The following is a 12,672-nucleotide window of genomic DNA, read 5'->3' as shown; positions in this document are numbered from 1 at the left end:
TAGATTAACTTTGGAAAGAGTACAGAAGTGGATAGCAAAAATGATAGCAGGACTGTACAATGTTAGTTATGAGGATAGACTAAGGGAATGTGGACTACAAATTTTGGTAGACAGAGACATGATATGATTCGGACATTTAAACTGTAATAGGTAGTTACAGGATTGACACTGGGGAGCTCTTTCATGTGGTAGAACAAGGGGAAGGAGTAAGATAAGGGTGAAAGTTGCAAAAGGAAGTTGTGAGCAAGATGGTGAGGAGTGGTTTCCTCAAATAAAGGGTGGTTGAACAGTGGAGTACATTGCCTGATAGGGTGGTGAGAACACAAATGGTGAATGAGTTCAAAGAGTGGTATGATACTGTTGCCTAGGATGGGCCTCCCACAATGAGTCTTATGCTCCATGGAGGTTCCTGGAAGAAAAAAAAATTAGGCTTGTTTTCTTTTTTCCCCTGTTAGCAAAAATAATGTATACTCAGCATGAGACTGCTGTTATCCAAAGATCAGTTTTAAATACCAGAAGAAAAAAGAACAAATATATTTAATCAATTTCAACAAAATATAAAGAGATATCTTACTAAATGCTCACTGAGCACAGGAAGGTGGCTTTCCAAAACTTTCTGAAGAACTTTAGAATAATTCTGAACCCTAAATCAAAAATAAAATTAGAAATCTTGTTATGAGATATTTTTTGTAACTTAAATACAGAATACTAAAACTGTACGGCAATTTCAAAGAACTGGATTTTGGAAATCTAATGACAGTTGTGTATATACATGATTAAAAAAATATATATATCTACCCTATAGATATAAAATGATAAGCCTTTTTATGTAACATTTTTGTGTCACGTTTTTTGTCAATTTATTTGAAATGTTTTGAAACTCAGAGGCTACCCTGAGCGTCGAGTCTTCAAAATTTGAGTCATCAGAATTCAAGGAGAACTGACCTACCAGTCCGGAACTTGGCGGGTTGGGCACCATAGGTGGCGGGGGGCATTTTAAAAAAGATTTGCTTTGCAAAATGTACGTGTCACAGGAGAAGCAGGAAGTGCAAATGAAGATGAAGCCCAAAAATTCAATGATAGTTTCGACTCTTTAATCAAAGAAGAAGGTTATCTACCAGAACAAATATTTAACGTAGATGAAACCGGCTTGCAATGGAAACGCATGCCTAATCGTACGTACATACACCAAGAAGCAAAAAGATGCCAGGATTCAAAGCTTTTAAGGATCAGTTGACTTTGTTGCTTGGTGGGAATGCCGCGGGTTTTAAGCTGAAGCCTTTTCTCATTTATCATTCAAAAAACCCTCGTGCATTTAAGCACATCAACAAGCATACATACTGCCCGTTTACTACTGTTCAACCCCTAAAGCTTGGATGACTCGAGCACTGTTCGAAGACTGGTTCATGAACTGCTTTATTCCTCAGGCTCGTGAATATTGTGTGGAGAGAGGTATCCCTTTCAAGATTTTATTGATTATGGACAATGCCCCTGGCCACCCTCCTCATCTGGACAACCTTCAACATGATGTTAGAGTCATTTTTATGCTACCTAACACAACCACTCTCATTCAACCCATGGATCGGGGTGCTATTTCAGCATTCAAGGTCCTACCTCAGAACGACATTCACACAAGCCATCGAAGCGATAGATTCTGATGCTGATTTATCTTTGCCAGACTTTTGGAAGCAGTACAACATTCTTCAGTGTATCAAGAATATTTCAACCGCATGGGAATGTGTAACAAAGAATTGTATGTCGGGAATTTGGAAAAAGTTATGCAAATACATAAAATGTTATGCAAATACATTTGAAGGATTTGAAAAAGGAGAGGAACTGGAAGTGATTACAGAAAAAATAGTTCAACTTGCAAAAAATCTTAAATTAGAATGTGAAATAGAAGACATATAAGAGTTGCTAGATTGTGAAAATAAAAGAACTTTTGGATGAAGAGTTGATTGAATTGGAAGCACAGAGTGTCAGAAGACAAAGCGAGAGAGAAAGAAGAGAAAGAAGAAGAACCAGAAAAGAAATTCACTGCAAAGAGTTTATCAGATTCTTTTTCGCAACTGAATAAAGCTCTCGCCAGTTTCGAAGAAAACCATTTACTCTGTGATAGAGCTGATAACATTCAACATTGTTGTGACGAGGTAGAGAGAAAAATTATAGAATGTAAAGAAATAATACTCAACCTCATCCATATTAACAACAATCTAAGCTACAGCCTATTGTACCCTCACAGCTCTCTACTATTCAATATTGACGTGCTCGAGATCTCATACGCACGCATGTGCACAATAACACAACGAGAGTTTGTTGTTCTTTTTTGAAACTCTAAGCTAAAATCTCTACAGTTTGTTTGATATGTCTCTTAGTTTTGTTTTTTAAAATACCAGTTCCTTTCTAGTTATGATGGTATTTATTTGATGTGCACCTGAAGTCTAGTTTTAGATGAAACTAGTCGTGCAAATAAAATTTTATTTTAACCTTGATTCAAGTCATTCAATATTACAGAATATGTTATCAAACAGAGTAAATCTTACATTGAACATTATAGATAGATATCAAACAATTTGTGCGCTTTCTATGAATTTGCCTATTAGTCAACTGTAGTTCCCCACAGGATTACTTACGTTTGTATGCTTATTCTAGTCTGCTCAGATGTTCATAGTATTCACCTGTAACATTAAAGGTCATGACTCATGTAATCAAACATTTGTTTTATTATATTCTATAAATGTGTTCTTTAGTTACAAATAAATATTCTTGACAGAAGATACACATAAATGTTATATATATATATATATGCTAAATGCTTTTGAAAATATGCTTGTACATACTTTTCCAATTTGTTCCCATAACAGCCTTGAAGATATTTCTTTCTCTCTACTATTATCACAAAGGCCCAAAAAGCATCGTTTTCATTCAAATTCATTAACAGATTTCCAGCAATATAAGACATACCTAAAGGTCAGAAATAAGTTCTGAAATACAAAATATAGCCATTGTAACAATATAACAACTTCAGTATAATATGCTATGAATAAATTTTGTCTATCAAAACTTTGAATATTGTTAACATTAAGTTACCACACAGATGGCAAAGTTGTGGCATCTGGGAAGCGGGTTGACTTAATCTTCTCAGAAGGGATGATTCAATAAGATTATGTGGAAAGCCTGTCTGAAATGAGCCAAAAATCGAATTCCTAATATTATCAACAGACCTCCATGGAGTCAGGAGACTAAATGTGGGAGGTCCCACTCTCACATGCACAGCTCATTGTACCTCAACTTAAATGCATTCACTGCATTTGCACTTACTACACTCTCAAGCAATGAATTCCAATCACCCACCATTCTCCATGCAAAAAATCTACTACTCAACCTCTTGCTCACACCCACCTTATACAGCTTCTAGGGATGGCCTCTCATTCTCCAAGTATCCAGATATTTTATGAAAAATCCCATCCATGCTAATCTGGTAATTATCCCTTACCAACTTATATGTATCGATCAGGTCTCCCCTCTTCCTTTATCCTCTAGGCTCTGTAATTTGCATTCTCTCAATCTGTCTTCATATTCCACATTCTGTGCACAGTAATCCATATGTGGCTTGATCAAAGTCTTGTACAATGAAATCAAAACATTCTCATTTCTATATGTCAGTGTTCTCTGCGTCATTCCCATAATCTGCTTTGTCGTTCTCAAATTTTTAGCAAAATATCCATGAAATTTCAAATCTATCCATCACAATCCCCAAATCCTTTATCTCTTCCAAAATATCAACACCAATCCTATACTCTGCATCCTGTCTTTGCTTCCCGGATTTTAAAATCAGTTTAATGTTACACTTTTGTAACATTAAACTGACATCCCCCACACACTTGCCCATTCAATCTATTTAGGTCCCAATGCAAAGCTACATCTGCTCTACTTCTCCTAACTTTGCATCATCTGCAAACAACTGTATATCACCATTTAAGCCCTTTCCAATGTCATTTACATACAAATTAAACAACAATGGCACTAAAACAGACCCCTGGGGCATGCCACTAGTGACTTTCCCCTTCTGGGATATCACTCCCCAAAACGCAACTTGTTGATACCTATCCAATAGCCAATCTCCAATCCAATGCATTAATTGGATAGTAGATTAATTAGCATTAATCTACTATCCAATCCTATTTTATCCAATTTCACTACAAGTTTGTCATGTTGTAATCTATCGAAAGCCTTTGTAAAATCTAAATATACTACTATATATGCATCCCTGCTTGTCCAAATGGATTCATCACTTTGTTATAATAAGTAAGCAGATTGAAAAAACACTATCTTCCTTTAGCAAACCATACTGTCCATTAAAAAGAATTCTACTGCAGTTCCACCCAGTTTTGAATCCTTCATCCTCACTAGCTTCTCGAACACCTTGACCACAACTCCAGACAAGCAGATTGGTCTATAATTCGAAGCCTTAGTCTTCTAACCTCCTTTATGAAGCAGAACAATTTTGCCATCTTTCCATTCTTTTGAGACCTGAGCTAACCTAAGACTCATGTTAAAGGTGTTGTGAACTCCCTGAAACATTCCCTCAAGACATGCAGTAATATAACATCAAGTCCTATGGCCTTGTTGACATCAAGTTTACTTAGTTCCTTATATACCTCCTGCTTACTCACCATCAGTGGTTCCCCCCTCATTCCCACTGCTCTCAAGTTCTGCATTATGTTACAATTACAAGGATGGAATACTTTAATGAACTGATCATTTAATACTTCTGCTATATCCTCCTCAATGTTTATCATTCTCCCATTATTACTGACCAACACCATCCTCCCATAATCATTCTTTCTTCTACTGGCCACATATCGAAAAAACTCCCTAGTATTTCTTTTAGTGTCATTTACTAACTGCTGCTTTTATCACACTTTTGCTACCCTTACTAAGCGAGTCACTTTCCTTGCTTGCTCTTTGTACTCCTCACGTAACTGATTATCTCCATTCATCTTGTGTTGCCTCCACAATGCCTTTTTCTTCCAGATTGCATACTTCATTTCTTCAGCCATCCATTTTACACCTACGTTATTTAATCTCCTGATCTTTGGAATACATTCAGTCATTGCTTCTGTCACATAATTCCTAAATAGAGACCAAGCAGCATTGATTTGCTTCCCATGCAATTCCTCATTCCATGATATTGCTGCAAGCTGCCTCCCGAGTTTGATATAATCACTCACCTTATAGTTCTACATATAACTCTTTCTCACAAATTTCTCTCATATGTACCCTCAATGGAATGTAGCAAATATGATAGTACTACGTGATAATATTAGTACCTTTACCTTCCTCCAAATTAGTCAGTTGTTTATATTCCAGTATTGTAAGATCTTATGTTTCAGTCTTCTAAGCATGTTTAACAATGAAGTCTTTTTTCTATACAATTCTGGCAAAAAGCCCCTGCTTTGCAATCCTTTCCTTTCTCATTCTGTTTAACTGACCATATCATCTTAGATTAGCTGTTTGTATACAATCCTGAATACTAACATCAAGGTTCTTCCTGATATTTTGATTTTTACCGTTTCTGCCAATGATGCCATATGTTCACTCACCTAATTTAAAGAAACTTTTAGATCTGTGGTCTGTCTTTGATTAAATGTTTTATTTCTAAACCAAATTTTCAGACCATAAGTTAAAATTGATTTGAATATTGTGTATACAGCTAGTTTAGTGTTTTAACTAATTTCTCTTATTCCCTATATAAATTTATTTAACTGACTTCATAATATACTAGCTTTGGTTATTCTATTGTCTATTTCCATATTTACTTTGCCATCTTCACTACAAAAAGTGCACCTAAATAGCTAAATGTTTTCTAGTTGTAGATTCTTCATATTGAAAATGCAATTTTTATATAATCATGCTAGGTGCCCCCCCCCCCCCCAGTAAAACAATAGGTGCTGGTACACATGCATTGCTAACAGGGAAAAAAGTTGAAAATTAAAATGATAATTGAATTTGTACATCACATGCCATATTTATAACTGAGACACTCTGCTTCCAGTCAGGGAAAGTGATCATACAATCCTGTTCTGGGATTTTGAAATATAGCAAATTTAGTTTAATCCTTTATCCAAGTGTGAGCAAACAAAGTTTGTGCCTGAAAGTATCTTCAGGACTGGGGTAAGGTGGTACAACACCTGTTCTGGGAGGCTGCTAAACATGTGGAATTCTCTGCCAAGAAAGGGTTTATGTTGAACTATAAAGCTGATAATCATGACAGACTGAGGAAGAATCTTGAAGCAGATTCATAGCTTGAGAAGCTACAAGAAAGAATGTTAGCAGTGCATGGAAACTGGTCAGAGATTGTTTGAGAGAAGCAGTATCGGACTGCATACTAAAGGTCAGGAGGATAAACCAAGTAGAAATTAAGTGGAGAAGAAGAGATATAAAATGAGAGCTGCAGAAAGAGAAAACAAAGAAGGGCAACTAGTATAGTAAAAAAAGGCCAAAGTAAATCATGGGAGATCTGCACTGACCCTTATACCTATCATACCTTTCCTTAAACCCACTCATAACTAATTCAGTCAATTTATTTTTGCCATCACTGTTATAAAATGTGAGTTAATTACTAAATCAGGACTTACCTTTGAAAAAGCCCTACTGTTCATCATACAGTATTGTATATATCCATCCCACCTGGTCCTGGATTTTACTTTTAACAGACTTTTCTAGTATTTTATGTTAGATATTAGAATTGATGTAGATAAATAGGTGCTCAGTGTACTGAAAAATATCAATGTGAATACAAGATGTCATCCAGTCTTGGTGACATGTTGGCATGAATGCTATGAATCTGTGCAAGATAACTCATAATACGTCTGATGAAGATGTTCAATCTAAGTTTCAGCTCTGGCAAGGTTCCAAGAGAATAGAAAGATGATATGAGTCCCATTATGTAAAGGTGACTAAGACAGAAGTAGCAAATTACAGACCAAATATTTCAGGAGTAGTGATTAAAACACTAGAAAAGTCTGTTAAAAGTGAAATCCAGTACCAGGTGGGATGGATATATACAATACTCTATGATGGACAGTAGCGCTTTTTCAAAGGTAAGTCCTACCTTACCTTTGAAATCTCCAGCATTGATCCTATAACAACCCCTTACTAACTTACAGGTCTCTATCATATCTCCCTTCTTCCTCATGTCCACCAGACTCTGCAGGTTGCATCTTCTCAATCTTTCCTCATACTCGACATTCCAGAGGTTAGAAACTACCTTAGCCAGTCGCCTCTGGAAACTTTCAAACATCTCTTCATTCTTCTGAAAACCAGGTGACCAAATCTGGGCACAATAGTCCATATGTGGCCTAATCAAAGCCTTATACAATGGAACAAGAATCTCCCTACTTCTACAAGTCAGTGTCCTCTACATCATTCCCAGAAGCCTTTGTGTTGTCTTCACAATTTTGGCTATGAGTCCCCTAAATTTCAGATCCTTATCCACTATCACCCCCAGATCTCTTATTTCCTCCACCTCCAACAATATATCCTCACCAAGCATAAATTCTGCATCCCATCTTTGTTTTCCAAATTTTAAACCTTACATTTTGCAACAATGAACTCCCATTCTCGTGCCCAATCACTCAATTTATTCAAGTCTTATTGTAAGGCCACAACATCTTTTCTACTCTTCATGGTTCGTCCCAATTTTGCATCATCTGCCAAACAACCGAATATCTCCATCCAAATCTTCACCAATATCATTAATATACAAGTTAAACAGTAACAGTCCTAAAACAGACCCCTGAGGCACACCACTAGCAACTTTCCTTTTCCTGGATATCGCTCCCCCATACACAACTTGTTGATACCTATCAAATAGCCAGTCTCCAATCCAATACACCAATCTAACATCCAACTACATCCACTCTAGTTTGACTATCAACTTATCATGCGGTAATCTATCAAAAGCCTTTGTGAAATCTAAGTATATTACTGTGTATCCTTCTCCTCTGTCCAGTCACCTTATTGGAATCAGTAAGTAGATTACTAAAATATGACCTCCCTTTAGCAAATCCATGCTGTCCATCAAAGATAATAGCATTGTTGTCAATTCAATTCTGGATTCCAGTTCTCACAAGCTTCTCCAACAACTTAACCACAATGCCTGACACACAGATAGGCCTAGAGTTTGAGACTTGAGTTATATCACCTCCTTTATGAAGCGGAACAATCTTGCCATCCTTCCACTCCTTAGGAACTTGACCCAGTGCAATACTCGTATTAAAAATAATGTCAAGGCTGGCATAATGGCAACTCACTGGCACATTTCTTCAGAATACGTGGTGATATATTATCAAGTCCCACAGCCTTATTTACATCTTGTTTGCTCAACTCCCCTATACACCTCTTGCTCACCTACAGTCAGTCTCTCCTCCTCATCATCAACTGCTCTCAATCTCTCCATGAAGTCGCATTCACAAGATTGAAAGACCTTTATGAACTGCTCATTAAGTATCTCTGCCACACCTTCTGCATCAGCTGTCTTTATACCATTTTCTCCAATCATCATCCTTCCATAATCATTATTATTATTATTCAGGCCTCCAAGGAGTCAAAAGACTCATCGAGGGAGGTCCTTCCTAAGACAAAGTATGTCAAGACTCATCGAGCGGAGGTCCCCCTCTGAGAAACACAAAGTCTATTATACCACTCTTTAAACTCACTGACCGTTCTCGCTCACACCACTCCATCCGGCAATGCATTCCACGGCTCAACCACCCTCCACACAAAGAAACCACTCCTTACCCTCTTGCTCACAGTTTCCTTTCGTAACTTCCAGGGATGGCCTCTTGTCATCACTCCTTCCCGCTGTTCAACCAAGTGAAAGAACTCCCCAGTGTCAACCCTGTAACCACCTCTCAACAGTTTAAACGTCTCAATCATATCACCTCTCCTTCTTCTATCCACCAAACTCTGCAGTCCACATTCTCTCAGCTGATCCTCATAACTATCCTTGTACAGTCCTGAAACCATCTTTGTATCCTTTCCACAGTTAATTTATCCCCTTCAAATCCTGGGGACCAAATCTGAGAACAATAGTCCAAGTGTGGTCTGATCAGAGACTTATACAACGGAATGATAACCCTCTTATCTCTGCAGGTCAGTGTCCTTCTCATAATAGCAGCAATCCTCTGTGTTACCTTCACCACCTTTGCAATATGTCCCCTAAACTTCAGGTTTCTATCAATCATCAACCCCAATTATTCTTTCTTTTGCTGGCTATATATCGAAAGAACTCTTTAGGATTCTTTTTGGCTTCATTAGCTAACTGCTGTTCATATCTCATTTTAGCTACCCTCACCAACCAAGTCAGCTGCCTTGCCTGGTCTTTGTAGTCCCCATGGAATTGGTTATTTCCACTTCTCTTATACTGCCTCCATAATTCCCTTTTTCTCTGTATCGCATGTTTAATCTCTTTATTCATCCATTTCACACCTATCTTATTTAACCTGTTCACCCTTGGAATACATTTAGGCATTGCATCTACTAGATAGTTTTTGAAAATCCCCCAAGCTGCATTGATCTCTTTTCCAGCTAACTCCTCATTCCATGCTACACCCGCAAGTTGTCACCTGAGCTTTTCATAATCACTCCCCATGTAGTTCCACATATACCCTTTTCTTACAAAGTCCTCACACTGCTGGAAACCACCTAGGTAATCACCTCATGGTCACTCTCACCAATTGGTTGGCGATTTGACACATCATTTATAATCACATCCTCTGATGAGATGACCTTGCAAGGTCACACAAGGAAATCAATCCTTGTGTGACCTCTGTTAAATGCTGTCAGAGGTAGTTATCCTCGAGAAACTCAGTTTCTTTACTTCCAGTTGCTATTTAACAATCCAGTCTATATTGCCCATAACAATCACTCTTTTCTTATTTGATTGGCTAATTTGATTATACATTTCATAGTCACCACAATCCACGTTACCTGGTTTATAACAACATCAAACCAAGTATTTCATTCCATTCACCTCTATCTCACACCATACTGCTTCAAAACCACTGGCACTATTTCCCTCTTGCAGCTCTACTTTGTATGGACATAACTCTTTCTCTATCTTCAACAGCACTCCCTCTCCCTTTTTACCCCTTCTATCCTCATGAAATACATCATACCCTTCCATCTCTATTCCTGTCAGGATGTCATCCTCATGTAACCATGTCTCACTTATTCCAACAATTTTTGGGTGAACAGACTTGATCAGTGCAACCATTTCATCTGCCTTGTTTCTTACATTTCTAGCATTTGTATACAAATACAACAGCTCATTCCTGGATCTACAGCTAGTTCCACTGATACCACTCATTCGATGTGATCTCTCCATGCTCGACTGGGGCCATTTCCCTTTCAGCTTATTCATTTTAGAACCCTCTTCAATTCCAACTGTTTCCTCTTGATCCCAAGTCATCCCATTCCTTTCCTGTCTACATATGCTCTCACATCCTCTTGGAGCATCCACCTTTTTCACACTGTGTACCCCTGTTCAGCCTCCCCATTTCCCTGTTCCTCTTGCACACCCATTCTCTCATTTTCGTTACTCATGCCACTCACTTCCTTATTCATAACCACCTCTTCAATCTCTCCTCTTACTCTCCTGCTCTTCCACATCACTACCCACTACATCTGATTCATTCTCTGTACTCACTTCTCTACCTTCCAACAGCAGTCTCTCTCTCCAAGCGACTCACACCATAACCACTCAAATGCAGTAATCTCTCTTATATAGTTCACTTCATCCCTCAAACTCATTCCACACATTAACAAACCGTACTCCCCTCTCCTCACACATTTCAGCCAACATATCATTCATAATCCTTGCTTTCCGCCTCATCTCACCAGTCATACCTAGGCAACACGCTTACTACCCTTCCTGTCACACTATTCTTTTATCAGTCTAAGCAGCCTCCTGATATCCATTCTGATGTGCTCTTTGTCCTCTGTCAAGTCAATCGTACCTATTAAAACCATCAACTCCTTTGCTCGCTCCCTCCTCATATCCAATGCCTCAATCACTACTCATTTTACAACTTGGAAAACATAACTTGTGCATCCTCTCAGCCAGTACACCTTTAATAATGGAGTCGCCATACAACGCCACTCACTCGTCTTTCGTTAACTCTCTCGTACCTACTTGATTTGTTTTAATCGTTTTCACCCAAATTTTCTTAATTTCACTCTAAATCCATTTCATCTCTTGCCTCGTCCAACCTAATTCAACTTTTGAATCTCGCGTCATATTCTCTCTATCATTCAATCTTTCTAAATTTCGAACTCTCGACCCCCACTTCACGCTTTCGCTCTCATTCATCCTTTTGAGTTTCTGCTCTTTCAGTCTATGCATCCAACTTTCGCTATCATTCATTCTTTCAATTTTTCGCACTTTCGAACCTTGCATCACACTGTTTCCAGTTTCATGCATTCTTTTGATTTTTCCCGCTTTCGTACCTTTCGTCACGCTACTTCCATTTCGTCACGCTACTCAATTTCATTGCCTTCCACCACATTTGCCTCGCTTTCATTCTTTTTACCATCCATTACAGTTTTCAAATCCCTTGTTTTCTTTTTCAATGACTTTTCAACAATTTTTTGCCTTTCTTTCACACCATCCTTCTCTTTCAAACAAGCACTCGTTCTTCCTGTGACATTCTCGCTACTAACACTTTCTACCATCAAATTCATATTAGTACTCATCAAATCCTCGTTTAGCTCACACTTTGCCCCCTCCCCCTTTCCATCCACCCTAAATGTTCACAAATCATCTATGTAATCAAAAGAATACATGTAGCACACCTTGAACTTCATGAAAAGACTGAAGTCTAAGTGAAAGTCATGCAATGACAAAGCTACCACCATCTTTCCTCTGCCGGTTACTACTCTGTCTAATAACAACAAATTTGTAATTAAGTTTAGGCAAATATCCCACACACTAATAATACTAGTGGTGCACAACTTTTATAGAAGCTCTTATTCAAACAATCACTCATATACAATTAATTATTTCAAGAATAACATCTGAATCCGGAGCTCTTCTTATACACTGCAGCTATGGTTGTCTCACCAAAAAAAGGCTTTATGCTGTTTAACAAATCGAACGATGATATTGGCTTATTATTATTATATAACAGCTCCAGGGGAGTACAAAGACTCATTGAGAGAGGGCACCTACTCTACAGTTCTCTGTCTACACCATCATTCTACACCAATGCCATCTATCGCCGACCATCAGCACTATTATTTTCACAGACAACTACAAACATCTATACCCACGGCGAGATTCGAACCTGCAGCCTTTTGGCTGGAGAGTGGATACACTAACCGCTACCAACCAAGCCCACATGGAGGAAGGAGTTTTTTTCCGCCCAGAAACTCGGGTTTTTTGTCCCTCAAAATAGGTAAACCAATTCCCTGAAAACAGACATCTATAGTCATAAAAATTGCCCCCCCCCCCAATGCCAGACTCTGTGACAAGCCAGTTTGGGTACTTGCACCAAGTGGGATAAAACCCTATAAAGAGAAAGATGATGACGGGATCCTGAAACAGCTTTACACTTTCACAGCCCCATAAATGGATTTCATTTCTAATCATATTTCATATTTTTATAT

General features: G+C 38.1%; 1 protein-coding gene across 3 annotated transcripts in view; it reads right to left on the bottom strand.

Moving 5' to 3' along the window:
* Window positions 1-12,672, bottom strand: part of LOC150092812 (carabin-like) — a 183,878-nt gene that overhangs the window by 111,434 nt on the left and 59,772 nt on the right. For all 3 annotated transcript variants that reach the window (XM_090414655.1, XM_090414656.1, XM_090414657.1), the window contains 2 exons: window positions 2,841-2,964; window positions 575-644 (listed from right to left, as the gene is read on the bottom strand). In XM_090414655.1, coding sequence (XP_090270781.1) covers window positions 575-644; window positions 2,841-2,964 — 194 coding nt within the window. The remainder of the gene's footprint in view (window positions 1-574; window positions 645-2,840; window positions 2,965-12,672) is intronic.

The sequence above is a fragment of the Typopeltis vanoorti genome, chromosome 25, assembly GCF_054136105.1.
Source record: "Typopeltis vanoorti isolate ZY-2024b chromosome 25, IOZ_Tvanoo_1.0, whole genome shotgun sequence".
NCBI lineage: Eukaryota > Metazoa > Arthropoda > Arachnida > Uropygi > Thelyphonidae > Typopeltis > Typopeltis vanoorti.
Note: the sequence above shows the minus strand (reverse complement) of the source record. Positions and strands in the feature narration are given on the sequence as shown.